At 46.9% G+C, this 16,145-nt stretch overlaps 1 protein-coding gene across 2 annotated transcripts in view; it reads right to left on the bottom strand.

Moving 5' to 3' along the window:
- The window catches only part of RAB12 (RAB12, member RAS oncogene family), a 29,044-nt gene extending 22,124 nt beyond the window's left edge, over positions 1-6,920 (bottom strand). Inside the window, exon 1 of one of the 2 annotated variants that reach the window (XM_059706602.1) lies at positions 6,381-6,920. In XM_059706602.1, the coding sequence (XP_059562585.1) occupies positions 6,381-6,885 (505 nt within the window). In that variant the 5' untranslated portion in view covers positions 6,886-6,920. The remainder of the gene's footprint in view (positions 1-6,380) is intronic. The other variant, XM_059706601.1, reaches the window with a different exon arrangement.
- Positions 6,921-16,145: the final 9,225 nt, after the last annotated feature.

Here is a 16,145-nt window from a genome sequence, read left to right as displayed (position 1 = left end):
GACCACAGAACAAAAGGAGAACAATCAATTTCTTCCTCTGCTGAAGTGCAACAGCACAGCCCTTCACCTCTTTTCTGACGTTTTATTATGACTATTTCCATGACTCACCCCTTCTGAAAAGGACAAGCCAGGTGAGCAGGCCTTAGCGTTGCATCCAATAAATGGTTAGCAGAGTGGCATCTTGTATAAATATGAACAGCCTCTCAAAAATATCTGCTGACTACTGTACAGAGCTGTTTTCTTTACAAATTCAAATAAAAACTTAATTAGAACAATGTATGTGAAACCCAGGGCTGGAGAATAATTTGAACCTCTCACAAGAACCAACTCTGCCTCCTCAAGCCAGTTCCAAGATCTGCACCAGATTGCTCCTGGCTGGCTCCACAGGCTGGAGGGAGAGAAGCAATCTCTAAGAATCTGGATCTCTGTCATGCATAATGAAACCTTTCTTCAGTGCCAGTGAACAGGGAAAGGCTGAGTGCACTTGAGCCAGGTCTTTAAATAGATTTTCATTCAACCTAAACAACCCCACTGCAATACATTTCCATACTTTCTTTGAAAGATAGCTCCACTGCATTAAGTTCATTAAATAAACCTAACCACACAATGCATAGCATAGGCTGGTATAAGAACTAAATAACCAAGACGCATTGGTTCCTTTCACACTCACATCTCCCTGAGTCATCATGTTACATCACTATGGCTGGGAAGTGTTGGGCTTTTGCAGTGGGAATTCTCAACAACTTTCCCAAATTCTCTTTTAAGTGAAACACTTAGGCAGATCAGCGATGGCTTGGAAGACTACAGATAAATACAGAAGAGCAAACTAAAAGAGTTTAAAATCTGAATCCAGTTGATGTTCATTCTTGGTTTTCTAAAAATCTGTTTCCAGAATAAAGTATGAGTAATCAATGTCCCTTACCAGCGGTTCCACTGCTTCTAGATAAAGTTGACCAGACACTCATGAACTGCATTTCACCTATCATGTCTCCTAACGTTCAAGGCCAGATCCACAGAGAGCCATTTCTGCCAGGGATTTGTATTCACCTGTTTCTTGGACCCCTCAGTTCGGCTTCCAGTCTGACTGTTGGTTCTGATAACATGCAGCCAGCTGCACCACGAGGTTTCCCCAACTTCAGAGCAGGCACCTTCCTCTCAACAAGGACTCAAGAAGATGCGTTCTCACAGAGAACACAGGGACTACTGCCAGCAATGGAGTGAAACCAGGGCTTCAGTATAGCCCTAAGACCAGCCACTCTCAGGGACCAGCCTGGGAAGTTTCACGCACTGCTACAAAATTAAAATAATGAAGACAGAGTAGGGAGGGTCTCAGAACTAAATTTAAAAAACTTTTTAATTAGGATATTCTGAATTTCCTAATTTGGGGAGAGATAACTTCATTTTAAATCTTTCTTTTTTTAACTGGCATTTGTTTTTATTTTTATTAAATGTTTTTATTGGCAAAATAAAAGACCTGGCAATCCCTATGTTGGTCTCCAGCACTTTGGGGGAAATTTTACTGCCCAGGAAAACCAGAATTCTGGTTTTGATGGCCCTACTCCTACTTTCTATCTAAAATGTTGAAATTTTGGAAAATTTTTATAAATATGTAGGTTTAAGATATGTAAATGAATGAATATTTAGGTAAGGAATCCAATTCTTAGAGCATTATTTTAATATCCAGAAAGCAAGTGACAAGTGAAGATAGGGGCATACAGAAAGTCAATTTCATGGATACCATAGATCAATGGCATCACTATCTTCACAGGTTGTGGGAGGAACAAATTACATAAGCAGCAAAGGGCTTAATGATTCTGATTTTAATACATCAGAAACGTCACAAAGCAGAGTAAATATAAATCTCAAAGTAAGCTAAGGAACACAGAAAGAACTCTTTGCAGCCCTGCCCCTGACCACTTGCTGACCAGTTGTGCCACAGTGGCTAAGTTTCTCTCTCTGAGACTTTGCTTTCTTATCTGTAAAATGGGGGTAACTTTCAGGACTGTTATGAGGATCACAGAGTGTACTTTTGCTGATACATAGTAAATACTCAACAAATTGTAGCTACTACTAAAAGAATGTTGTATTTTATATGTAAAGACAACTAAATTACTTATCCAAAGTCACAAGTGGCAAACCCTAAATAATGAGCCCAGGCTCTTTAATCTTACTCTAGTGTTTTTTCTAGAATGCAATGCTCTTGAAGTGGGGGTGGGTGTTGCCTGATAAAACCACTTCAGTTAAAACAAAAACCATTTCAGTCAAAACAAAATTAACAGGTAGCATAGAATAAAACAAAAGTTGACAAATACATAATTATTTTTTTAATATTAATAGCTGTGAATTTCTACAGCCAACTGGGGTTGTTTTTTTTCCATTTCTCAAACTTTAAAAAGCTGCTACTGTACTTTTAAAAGTCTGATATGCTAGCTATATCAGACTAAGTAATTCAATTCCATAAATACAAGATACCAAGTATTATCCTATAGAATAAAAGCACAATATGCAAATTGTCCCCTCAGGCAGTTTGACAGGGAAATCAGGAGTTCGACCACTTGCTATGACATGTGCTGACCACCAGGAGGCGGCGCAGAACATAGTGGGCGTCAGCGATGTGGCACTGGCAGCTGGTGGCAGTGGAGGCGCTGCCGGTCCCCATGACAGTGGGACTGCGGTGGGATGGTGGAGCAGGTGAGCAGGAGGCACCAAGCCAAGGCTGGTGCAAGAGAGGGCCGATCACCCGAAAGATGGTGACTAGCAGTGGTGGCTGAAGGAGCTGGGCCCACTCAATTGATAGCCCCACAGGCGGGATGGTGGAGCAGGTGAGGGGATGGTGCCAGGCCAAGGTGGGGTGTCAGACAGGGCTGCAGGGCTCCGAGGCTGGGCCCGATCTCCGCAGGCCACCCTGAGGGACCCCACCCGTGCATGAACTCGTGCACTGGGCCTCTCATTTGAAAATAATCCTTCACTTAGACAATTTCCATTGAACAGTCAATTATTAAAAAGTCTTTTTAGCTTTTCATACCCTGATGAATTTTGTGTCTTTAAACCAAGTCAACTTCTGATTTGATTAATAATTTTTTTTAAAAAAATCAACATTTTGCTCATTTAAAATAGCTTATTTAAAATCCCCAAGGCCTTCCACAATGACCTTTTATAGGAAGTCCAGGGGAACCTGATTCACTTTTAAAAGGCACTTTGGAGGCAGTCTCTTCTAGCCTCTGCATTACACAGGCACCTTGGTCTGTGCATGCTCAGGCTCTTCCCCTGTTGTGGGGCGCGCGGTCTTCTCCAGACTCTGCTGTCCGAGCAGACCACAGCTGCAAGTCTGGACAGGGTAAGGGAAAGTGCTCCGGTGGAAGAGACTCCTTCTCTATGTGGAGCTGACTACATGGAGACGAAAGCCGACAAACTGGCCTCAGAAGGCCCTATGAGCGAACTGCTCAGACAGCAGGCATTCAGGTTCTACACCACACCCAACGCCATATTTAAATAGCATTTTTCTAAAGGAACTCAAGGAATGAATTTATACTTACAGCATTCCAATGGGAAGGAAATTTCCCCTGATCAGTCCTCATCCTACCACTATGTCCCTCAAATATTCTCTACACATCTCTACCGCTGCCCTTATCAACCTGGATTATCTTATTTCCCAGGACTCTTGGGCCACATCTGGATAGATTATGTCCTATTCCAGTGATGGCGAACCTATGACATGCGAACTCATTTTTTTGGTTGATTTTTCTTTGTTAAATGGCATTTAAATATATAAAATAAATAACAAAAATATAAATCTTTGTTTTACTCTGGTTGCAAATATCAAAAAATTTCTTTATGTGACACGGCACCAGAGTTAAGTTACGGTTTTTTAAAATGCTGACACGCTGAGCTCAAAAGGTTTGCCATCACTGTCCTATTCACAACTCAGTCCCCAGTGGGTAGCCTATCACCTGACACACAGTGTAAATGCTCAATAAGTAATTTGATAAATGGAAGAGAAAGCAACTCAGAAGCGGAGTTTAAAGGGCGATTAATTAGCTCTCTTCAAGTGTCTTCACACTCTGGGTCAGAACAGAAACTATCACCTTTCTCTGAACTTCCCACAATTAATAAACATGCATCAAGCTAAGTACTGCAGGCTACGTGTGGAGGAGCAAGACAAGAATCCAAGCACATAAGGAAGTTCACAGGGGCAGTGGTAGGGGAGGTATGTGCATGTGTAAGTGTATGTATTTATGATTGTTAAGGGAACAGAGGAACAAATTGCCTGGTCTCCTTGCCTGCCACTTTCTTCCTCATTCCCAAGTATCCTTTGGAATCCTGCCCAATTAATTTCAATGTCTTCATGCCAAGACTCCAGTAGCTATAGAATAAGGTCCACCCTCTTCAGCATGGCATCCAGGCGTCAAAGCATTCATTTCTGACGTTCCCTAGTGAGTCTTCCTCAGAACATGGGGGTGCTGCTCCACTATGGCCCCAGCTTAGAAAACCCTTCATCTCTTCTCTGCCTTCCTCTAAAGTACACCTCTGCTCATCTCCTGTCTCACCTCTATCCACCCAAGCCCTGTTAGCCACCTATTAGTGCCTATGCTGATTTCTTTTCATCACGGAGTATATTATCCCTCATTTATTTAAAATGTGTTTTTGTTGATTTTAGAGAGAGGGGGAGAGGGATAGAAACAATTGATGAGAAATATCAATTGGCTGCCTCTTGTATGCCCCCTACTGGGGATGGAGCCAGAATCCTGGGCATGTGCCCTGACTGGGAACAGAACTGGTGACCTCTTGGTTCCTGGGTGGATGCTCAACCACTGAGCCACACCAGCTGGGCTTATCCCTCATTTTTATATATTTTAAATGTGGAGCCATAAAAGATTGGTAATTCTGAATTGCTTTTAATTCTATTTCATAAGTCAGGTACTACAGTAACAGTATAAACCCTCATTTGATGGTTTAATAAGTCCCTGTACTTTAGATGATCCAAGATTAAATATATGAAACAGGTATAGTTATGCCACTAAATTTTAACGCATGGTCCCAAGGCCAACATTTAAAAAAACACACAGGGTATAGAGAACACAGAAAATGATCTATTCCAAAGAAACACGAAGGGAAACAAATTCTCACAAACAAAACGACAATACAAAATTTGGGAATTACTTTTCTGTTACAGTAATGTAAAACAAATCCATCCCAAATTGTATTGCGTTGGAACTAGCATTGGTTACAATACTAAATATATGTACAAGAATACAGAATACTTTTAATTCTGAATTTCAAATTTAACGACTACTCAATGTTTCTTGGACATCCCCTGGGGAAACCACCCATCACCTATCACTGAAGGTGAATACCCTTTATTTTGAAGAACCAGCGCTATGTGGTTCCTCCAGCTTTGAAGGGGCTTTCCACAGAAATCACTGTTACCCCACACCCACGTGAAAGACCTCAACGCCGAGTCCTGTACATCTGACGTCATCAAAAAAATTTCCCTGCACTTTCAATTTTGGGTCCCCAGGGCATTCTGCTTCCTGACCTGGAGTGCCACTGTATTTACCTCATTGTTGCACTTCACCCACCGGGGTGGTACTGGATAACTTATCTCCACTTCTGTCCCTGGGTTATTCGAGGTCATGAGCTAGTTCAGCCCAAGTCCCTGTGCCCCGCATTTACACTTAGAGATTTAGTGTCGTTTTAGTCTTACTAGTCTCCACAGATCCTCCACAGGAAATCTTAAACTTCATTATTCCTGCATATCGTAAAAGTGAGTTCAAATTTCCAAACTAAGCCTTGGTTCACGGTGGGAAAACCTCTCGCGCGGTACAGCTAAGGCACCAGCATCCGCTATAGTGACCACTCCGGCCTCTGGCCGGGGCGCAGCTTCAACTTCACTCCACGGTCCCCCTGCAGCCCACCTCGCACCACCTCTTCCTCGGGTCGAGAGTTTCCGTGGAGATGCTCGCACTGTGCCCGAGAGCGGGACGGGACCGAGGCATCACCCCACCTCATGACCGCCTTGGGGGTGCGGGAGGGGGCGCTGAGCCGCCTGCGCTCTGTAACCCGCTCCCACCGGGACCTCAGGAGGGCGCGAGGGGTCTGTGCCGCGCGAGAGGAGGCTGCAAGAGCGAGTCTGCGTGGAGCTACACTGCATCCCTCCGTCCGGCTCTGGGGGTCCTCCGCCTCCCCGCAGATCTCACCGACAGGCCCATCCACCACGGGCAAGACCAGCCAGTGGGAGAGGAAAAGCTCAGAGACGCGCTGAGAAACGAGGCCGACACTGCGAAGGGCACCAGCTGGGGCCCTGGGAGCCGAGGGGAGGCAGGGCCGGCGGCAGGAGAGCCCGGCCCCGGCCCCGGCCCGCCCGGCCGCGGAGCCCTTACCCACGGTGGACTTGCAGGCCTCGCAGAAGGTGTCGTCGGTGAAGCGCTCCATCAGGCTGGTCTTGCCCACGCCGCGGGAGCCGATGATGATGACCTGCAGCTTGAAGTCGGCCGGCCTGGGGGGCTGCTTCCTCCGGCGGGCCTGGCCCCCCGACAGCGCCGGGGAGCCCGTGCCCAGGCCGCCGCCCCCTGCCCGCCTCTGCAGCGCGGCGCCCGGATCCATGCACGCATACGGCTCCCGCTCGGCCCGCCGCCCGCCGCCGCCCGCCCCCGGGCCGCGCGCCTCGGGCCCCGGCGCCCCCTCGGCCTCCGCCGCGCGCCTGGGGTCGACCCCGGGCTCGGCGTCCGCCCGCTCGAGCGCTCCGGGCGGCCCGCGGGCTTCGCGCGGCAGCTGCGCCGCTGGTTGGCTGCCCGCGCCCGCGCCCAAGCCGCTGCCGCCGGCGCTACCGCCGCCGCCGGGAGAGGAGGAAGGGAAACAGCTCCTCCGCAGCAGCGGCAGGAGCATCCCGGACGAGGAGGGGCAGGAAGCGCAGGCGCGGGGCGGCGGGTGGGAGGGGCGCGGGGCCCGCGGCGGGCGGGAGGCCCAGCGCGCGCGCGCGCCCCCTGCTGGCGGGAGGACCGCTCGCCCTGCGCGCCTCGTCCGCCCTTCACCTACTTTGCTTTCTGCTCCCACTGTGTCCAGCTTGCCAGCTCTCTCTTCCCTCTCTTTTCTATCTGTCGTCTGTTTTTATCTTCTCCTTCTCTCCCATCTCCCCCCCTTTCCCTGAGCACAGTCCTGAAACACCATGCCCATGTACTGGCCATTTCTCCCCCAAACCTGTTACTCTCTCGATGTGTCTCCCAGATCACTGTCGCAACTCATTGTTGTTGCAGGACGCTCGGAAGTCCCCGCGCCGAGCCTCCGCCGTCGCCGCTGGCCGACACGGGCCTCCGGTGCAGACCTGCTCTCGCGCAGACCCCGCTCGCTGCTAGAAACCCTGCGCACCCCGATCCGGAGATAGATTTCATCTTTTCCCAGCGTGTGTGTCTTCCATTTTCCACAGGAAGCACAAGAAATCAGTTGTTTTTTTATCCCCAATTGCTGACTCAATCAAAGTTAGGAAGTTTTTATTCCGGTTAACTTTAAAAATAAGTAAGTGGGATGCTCCTTTGGGGGAAGGAGTGAGCTAGCTAGCACTCAAACAGTAGTAGAAGCTTCAAGATGGAACCTCCACAAACTTAGGAATTATAGGCTTGGGTATGTTTTTGCCGTTTCTGTTTGAAAGGACTTAAGGACACAGAAAACCACTGCTCTGCTCCCTTGCCAGAGATTTGTTTAGCAAATTCCTCAGCGTAAACTTGAGCACCTCAGAACACAGGGTTCTAAATATGATAGGAGCTGGCACATTTGCCGAGAATGATCGCGCAACCCACCCAGATTTCAGCTTTATTTAGAACTGGGTTTAGTAATGCATAGTGGACGTTCATCTACAAATCTGGTTTGTAAAAATTTAGCCTTGCCCACAAAGCAAATTGGAAGTTTGCATTTATAAGATAATTCTTAGCTTTCCAAAAACATCACAGTAGGAACCTTTTCAGTCGTTCTTGAGGTATTTAAAATAAGCTTGATCTCATTATTTTAAACACAGCTCCATCACTTACAATCAGGGAACCATTCTAAGCTGTGGATTTCTCTGCTTTTCTTGCCATTGAGCATTTTAAGGGGGGGAAAAAATCAATAAACAATCTATGCAAAGTCTGGTGTAAATCATAACTCACTGTGCAAATGTAAGGGATTAAAGAAACTGATTTATGCATGACTTTTGGAGAATACCATGATTTCACAAAGCAAGACACATCTGCAAAGGTAAAGCCAAGATTTTTAACAAGGTCCATTCTGAATTATAGCACCGCCTGTCCTAATAGGCAGATGGCTGTGGCATGGCTTGTGGGGCTGGAGGCCCTCCTGCCCAGAATAAAATATCTTTCCCATAAAGCAGCTCTCTAGTTTCCTTCACTGGAATCAACGGGTTAAATGGCAGAGGTTTGGGTAATACCTCCTGAGGGCACAGTTAAAAATCAAAGGTAGCCTGGTTGGTTAGATTGTCATCCTGATATGCCAAGGTTGTGGGTTCAATCCAGATCATATACAAGAATCAACCAATGAATGAATAAATAAGTGAAACAACAAATTGATGTTTCTTTCCCTCTCCTCCCTCCCTCTCTCTTTCAAATCAATAATAATAATACAAAATGGAATGCGCTGCTTTACACCAACTATCTGTCACTACCTAGTGTTCCAGCGTACAGAACTATACCAAATATACAGTACAATCCAGCAAATATTTGTCAAAGAATGTATGGCAATTTCACAGATAGTCACATTGATAAAGTTAGCTAGCTTCTCTCGGGCTCTGTCCTAAATCCAGATTGTGAAATACAGGTGACACTCTGCCATCCTACTCCCCCCAACCCCCGAATTCCTTCCTACCATTTTGCCAAGCCCTCTTTCCTCATTATCACCTTCACACCACCATCACCACCTATAACAGAGCATTGCAACGTTTGCAAAAGGCCCCGAATTGGGACAGCATGTAGAATAAAAAACAGAGTCAAGGACAGAATCTGGGGGTCACCGATACTAACAGGATAGGCAAAGGAAGAGGGGCTTCCTACAGGGCAGCGAGGAAGGAAATCTGGAGATAATGGCGTCACAGCGAAACGGGAGGATTGTGGTTTACAAAGGAGTGACCCACAGGGTCAGATATTATATAATGGTTGTATTTAAAAAGTGCAGGCACTCCTCACTTTGCTTGGACCATAAGAATGATCAAGCTCAAAGACTGCAAAATGACCTTCATAATCAATGGGGAAAAATGTGATTGTTCCATGACCTTTAAATTTTTTTGTCAAAACATTGGCAACAGAACTGTAAGGTAATTGTTGGGTTATAAGTGTATAAAGAAATGAAGAAAATAGTTAAATTAGCATTTATTAGGACATTAACTGAAAACACTGAGAATACAGAAACATTGAGAATGAAAGTGTATTATTTCTTCGCAGGAAACATCAAGGCTAGCGTGAGCACGCAGTGCTTGTCTTCTTGCCGTATGACTTACTGTAAGGCGTGGACATCTCTTCTATGTTGTGGGTTGTTACGCTCCTTTCTAAGTCTCGATCGGCTTCCAACATGCATTCTTTGCGCTTTCGATGTTATTAAGCATCTCCAAAAGTTCATTGAATGTTAAATGTCTTGCTGGCATCACTACCTCTGGGCATCCTCACGCGTTTCATCACAGCCGCTTTGTTGCTTTGTGTTGGTCAGCTGGTCTTCACTGAGTTCCTCGGTCTGCACATCCCAAGTCTCTTGCAAGGCAGCAGGCTCACCAGTCCCATAGCAGCTGCTTCTTCTGTGACTCCATTTACGTAGATTAGAATTTCACTTCCAGCAGCGTCACTGTCTGTTTCTTTGCTTTACTTCACCATTGTTGGCCCGTTTCCTCTTTTGACTATTCATTTTTTAAAAAATAAAATGTCCTGTGAGTTTAGCAATGGGAGATGTGGAGGTGACACAAGGACACACTTTGCTCTCTGTGTGGGAACTGAATAACACAGTGACCAGTCACCCAGAGACTTTGAAAGAAGTGATGTTATAATAAAGAATCTGACTTTATTTTTTAATGTTCGGGCGCTGACATCTTTTAAGCCCCTGCCCCTCTCCTGCCCTGGATCCCCCATCTGGGCAACTGACAAGAAAGCCTGGGCGCTCCCGCCTTTGGCACTCTGGGAGAGTCAAACCAAGCAAGCCCCTCTAGCCTCCTGCAGCAGCTCTCACCCGAGCCCCGCCCTCCAGCACAATGAGCCCCTGAGCTGGTCTCCATCCCTCTGCTCTTAAGCCATTTTGGAACTGGCTTGGGAGGTCCATCCTGTTCTTCCCAGGAAGCTTCAATTATGTATGTAACAAGCACACCCTCTTGACTGGCGCAGGGTGTCATCGGTCTTGACGTTCATCCTGAACTTCGGTGGAAGTCCATCCCGTTCTTGTGTGTTCACGGCAGCCATGGCGCTCACTGATTAAGATGCACACACGCCTGGTATTTATGGAGCGATCTGTGGACCGAAGTCGGTACTTCATGCAATTACTCATAGTTAATATACCATGGTAAGGGGAATGTGACCTGCCGGGGAGCTGGTGTTATTTAACTACACTGTGGTTAATTTGAAATCTCTGCTTATCAAAACCAGGCAGAGAGAGGACTGTCTGTGTTGAAAAGCAGTTATTACAATGAGGTGGGGAACAGATTGCATTATTCTTCTCTGCTAACAGAACTCCGAGTTTGGTCCACATACTCAGACTGCTCTGTGAAGCCTTGTGCTTCAGGTAAAGCTCGCCCAAACAGCAGGACCAGGGCGGAGGTGGGGGTTGGGGGACCTTGGTTTGTCTATGTCCTTCACTCAGATTCCAGTCTCCTTGTCAGTAGGTGGCTTTGGAAGTGGCATATAACTACACGCTGGTCAATGAGACATACAGGGAAATCTCTGGGAGATAGAACTGTGAAGGTTTTAGCTCTTCAAAAAAGGCCAGAGGGAGAGACAGTTCCTTTTCTGCCTCTGACCTTTTGTGTGAGGGGGATAATGCTTCTAGGATTTGCTGCCATCTTGCATCTAAGAGGAGATTAAAAGACCTGTGCCTTTGATGTGGCTAGGAAGCCACTGAGCCAACCACACCCCCTCGCCCCACACCAGGGACATCTTCCTATGGAAGAGAATACGTTCTCTTGTTGTGTAAGCATTTGAGTTGGGCATTTTCATATTTGAAGTGAAAGACTCCGAACAGATATAGGAATACATCCTTACAAATACGATATCATGGGGATAAGCTTGAATCAGCCCTAATCTTTTTTTAAAAAGACAGTACATGATTATTGATTGATTGATTGATTGATTGATTTGTCCCATCCCCTTTTATCCCTTCTTTGCCCTCTCCTAATCTTTTCTTAAGAAATGAATTTTACGGACTTTGATACTTTAAGTATCAGAAACACATTACTTGTGATGTGGCTGACAACTGATCACACGCACAAGTGTTCCATGGGACTGCAGTTCAGAACTGCGCTGCATACTGGCTTTGAAGGGAAGACAACAGATAGGAGTAGCCAGAAAAGAGTGCTTGCCAAATTCAACATATTCTGGCATTGGAAATGCCAAATATTGGAAATCAAAGTAACGTTCTATTGGACATGGAGACTGATATAAAAAAAAGCATCATCTATAAACTCAGAGTGGATCCAGATTTTGTGGGGCTTAAAGCTTTTTCAGTTTTTATATCCCTCTTCTAGAAATTCCAAAATTACAAGTGCAAAACTATCAAGAACTGTGAAGGGTCTGATATGTTATTTAACTTGCAAGCTAGCAACTTAGCCTGACCCAGTTTCATGGATGCTGGCAGAAGACAGAGGATGCTGGATCAGAGGCAAGCAGATCTCAGTCTTGTTCCTGCCAAGGCACATTTCCCCCAGGTTAATTTGGATATAATTGACATATAACACTCTAGTAGTCCAAGGTGTGTACAGCATAATGGTTTGATATATGCATATACTGCGAAATGATTACCACAGTAGATTTAGTTAACCTGAGTTGTCTCACATAGTTCTGATTTTTTTTTTCTTGTAAAAAGAACGTTTAAGATCTACTCTCTTAACAACTTTCAAATATACAACACAGTTCTGTTAACTGTACTGTACATTACATCCCCAGGACTTATAACTGGAAGTTTGTGTCTTTTTATAAGTGAGATAATTCAGTACTTGTCTATCTCTGACTATTTCACTTAGTATACTAGTAATGCCTTCAAGGTCCATCCATGTTGTTGCAAATTGGCAGGATTTCCTTCTTTTAAAAGGCTGAATAATATTCCAGTGTGTGTGTGTGTGTGTGTGTGTGTGTGCATGTGTGTGTGTGTATCACATTTTCTTAATTGGTGTATCCATCAATGGACACTTAGGTTGTTTCATGTAATGCTGCAATGAACATGGATGCAGATATTTGTTCATGATAGTGATTTCATTTCTTTTGGATAAATATCCAGAAGTGGAATTTCTGTTTCATATACTTATACTAGAGGCTCGGTGCACAAAAATTTGTGCACTCGGGGAGGAGGGAGCATCCCTCAACCTGGCCTGTGCCCTCTCGCAGTCTGGGACCCCTCGGGAGATAACGACCTGCTGGCTTAGGCCTGCTCCCAGGTGGCAGAGGGCAGGCCCAATCCCTAGGTGCAGCCCCTGGTCGGGCTCAGAGCAGGGCCGATTGGGGAGTTGGGGCGCCGCTGCCTGTCATGCACAGAGCAGGGCAGATTGGGAGGTTGCGATGCCACCCTCAGTCACGCTCAGGGTAGGGCAGATTGGGGGGTTGGGGCACCGCCCCCTGTCACACTCAAGGCAGGGTTGATGGGGAGGTTGTGGCGCCACCCCCTGTCACACACAGAGCAGGGCCAATCAGGGGGTTGAGGAGCTCCCCCCTGTCACTCACAGAGTAGGGCCGTTGGGGAGTTGGGGCACCGCCCCTGTCACACACAGAGCAGGGCGGATCAGGGGGTTGGGGACCCGCACCCTGTCACACTCAGGGCAGGGCCGATGGGGAGGTTATGGCTCTACCCTGTCACACACAGAGCAGGGCCTGTGGGGGGGGGGTGTTGGGGCGCCACACCCTGTCACACACAGAGCAGGACTGATCAGGGGGTTGGGGCGCCGCACCCTGTCATACACAGAACCGCAGGGCAATCAGGGGGTTGGGGAGCTCCCCCCTATCAGGCACAGAGCAGGGCTGATCAGGGGGTTGGGGCGCCTTCCCCTGTCACAAAGACAGCAGGGTGGATAGGGAGGTTGTGGCCCCGCCCCTTGTCACACACAGAGCCTCAGGGCGATCAGGGGGTTTGGGCGCTGTCCCCTGTCACGCTGATCCCGGTGCCGGGAGGCCTCGTGGCTCTGCTGATCCCGGTGTTGGGAGGCATAGTACCCTTTTACTATATAGGATAGAGGCCTGGTGCATGGGTGGGGGCCGGCTGGTTTGCCTTGAAGGGTGTCCTGGATCAGGGTGGGGGTCCCCACTGGGGTGCCTGGCCAGCCTGGATGAGGGGATGATGGCTGTTTGCAGCTGGTCACACACCCTTCAGGATGGGGGTCCCCACTGGGGTGCCTGGCCAGTCTGGGTGAGGGGCTGAGGGCTGTTTTCAGGCTGGCGGGTGACTGAAGCTCCCAACTGCTCCTTTTTTTTCTTTTCTTTTTTTTATTCTGGGCCAGCTTTAGCTCTGAGGCTTGGCTCCAGCTCTGAGGCCTCAGCTGCTGAAAGCAGGTATCTGGTTTGTTTGGGTTCTGTAATCGAAACACTGTTTCAACCTCAGCTCTGTGATCTCCGCTGGCTGAAAGCAGGTTTCTGGGGTTTTGTTTAGCTTCTATATTTGTAACAATGTTTCAAACTGCAAGCTCAGAGGCCGGCAGCTGCAGGCGGGGAACGTTGGAGTCCTCCATCACTGAAGCAAGCAAGCCTCATGTTCGCTTCAAGCTGCCTGGCTGCCGGCCGCCATCTTGGCTGGCAGTTAATTTGCATATCGCCCTGATTAGCCAATGGGAAGGGTAGTGGACGTACGGCTAATTACCATGTTTCTCTTTTATTAGATAGGATTTTTAACATTTTGAAGAACCTCCATACTTTTTTTCTACAGAAGCTGCACCAATTTACATTCCTACAACCATGGAACACAAAACACATTTTATTAGTTTATTTTCTTACTATATTACACCACAGTGGGCTACATGAGCTTAAAGTTCACCTCAGATTCTTTTGTCCCCAAGTCCCACAGATGCTTTGGGGCTGGCCCCAGGTGGATGCTACACAGCTGGAATTGCATCGCAGCTAGGGAACTTCAAGCTTGGGCGACCCCAGTCTTCAATGGGGCCACCAGAAAATTAGCCTAACATTTGCCAGGAGGGAGTTCTTGTCTTTATTATACTGGTCAACAGACAAATCTCTCTGCCCTGAAGGAAATGGGATCTCCATCTCCCAAAGTTGTTTACTATACAAACATTCCTGAAAAGATCGTCCTGACCCTGGCCAGTTTGGCTCAGTGGATAGAGTGTCAGCTTGAGCACTAAAGGGTGCTGGGTTCGATTCCCATCAAGGACACATACTTCAGTTGAAGGCTCCCAGCCCTGGTAGGGGGCATGCGGGAGGCAACCAGTTGATGTGTTGCTCTCACATCAGTGCTTCTCTCAGTCTCTGCCTCTCCCTTCCACTCTTTCCAAAAATCAATGGGAAAAAATATCCTCAGGTGAGGATTAAAAAAATAAAATAGAATGTGCATGAGTGTTGGTATTTAGATACAATTTTAAAAAAAAAGATCATCCTGAACAAAAGTTGTCAGTGTCCTGTTCACAAGATGTGCAGAAGTATGAGAGGCCCATGGAGAATCTTCTCCCAACAGGAAGTGAATGTTTGTTTCAAATGATAACATAAATACACAATTTATAAATTTAAAAAAGTTGATAAAATCTCTGAACATAATTTCAAAACTTGATTTTTTTTTTAGTGGCAGGGTGTGGGGAAGGGGCAGCAGGCTCCATGTCCGGCCTCGAAGGTGGCATAAAGCAGCCCTGAGGCAGGCCAAGGAGATGGACGAGGAAGGTAAGGCATTTGAGCAAAAGCAAAACGAGGAGCAGAAGGAACTAGAGGAGCTAAAAGCCAAGGCCCCGGAGAAGGGCCCCTGGCCACAGGTGGAATTAAGATTCCACTCCTGTTTTAACATCTGGATTCCCTGCCATAACTTGCCACCTACAGCTAGAATGAAGAGTTGTCTTGCAGGCTGTTGTACATTTAAGAATAAACTTTTGCTAATCCTAGATAATAAAAGACTAATATGCAAATTGTCCCCTCAGGCGGTAGTTACCAGGAGTTCGACAGGAAGACTGGGAGTTCCGCCGCTCCCTACGATGTGTGCTGACCACCAGGGGGCAGCACGGAACATGGCGAGCGTTGGCAATGTGGTGCTGGCAGCAGGTGCCAGCCGGCCCCGATGGGCCCCTATGAGAGCAGGATATGGCAGGATGGTGGAGCAGGTGAGCAGGCGGTGCCAGGAGGGGCTGCAGTGCTGCGAGGCTGGGGGCGCGAGCTGGGGCCTGATCCCTGTAGGCCACCCCAAGGGACCCCACCCATGCATGAATTTGTGCACTGGGCCTCTAGTAATAATAATAATAATAATAATAATAATAATAATAATAATAATTCAGTGGCTCATCTCTTTAGTTCTCCTCACTCTGCCATTACAACCTTCACTGTGAGGCGAGGCCAGAAGAAACCCAGCCCAGAATCCTGCCAAACTGTGTTCTTCAGTTTTGTTCTGTCCTTAATTCTGTACTACCTGTAATTAAACCAACGCATTTGGAAAAAAAAATTTTGCATTTATTTTAATTAATTGCCTGGATCACTTTTGTAACATTTTTTTTAACTATATTTGTTGGCTACATACATTTGATTATATGACAATAACTTTGTAACATCATCTTTTACAGAGGAAAGTAAAATGCAGTCTTCCCTTCAGCATGGTTGTTGTAATTTTCAGCGAGGCCTCCCTCTGGTGTCAGTTCCATTGCTAATCTCTCGTTATCACTGTTTCCCGGTTCCAAGGAGAGGAAAAGGCTGTACTCTGCAGCCCTCAGAAAGAAAGAATATAAACTTATATCTCTTTGTTCTATTGCCAAGTTCCCAGGGAAGGTCCCTGATTGACCTGGCGTG

This window comes from Myotis daubentonii, chromosome 8, assembly GCF_963259705.1.
Source record: "Myotis daubentonii chromosome 8, mMyoDau2.1, whole genome shotgun sequence".
Classification (NCBI taxonomy): domain Eukaryota; kingdom Metazoa; phylum Chordata; class Mammalia; order Chiroptera; family Vespertilionidae; genus Myotis; species Myotis daubentonii.
The sequence above is the reverse complement of the archived record's forward strand: the minus strand, read 5'-3'. Positions and strand labels throughout refer to the sequence as shown.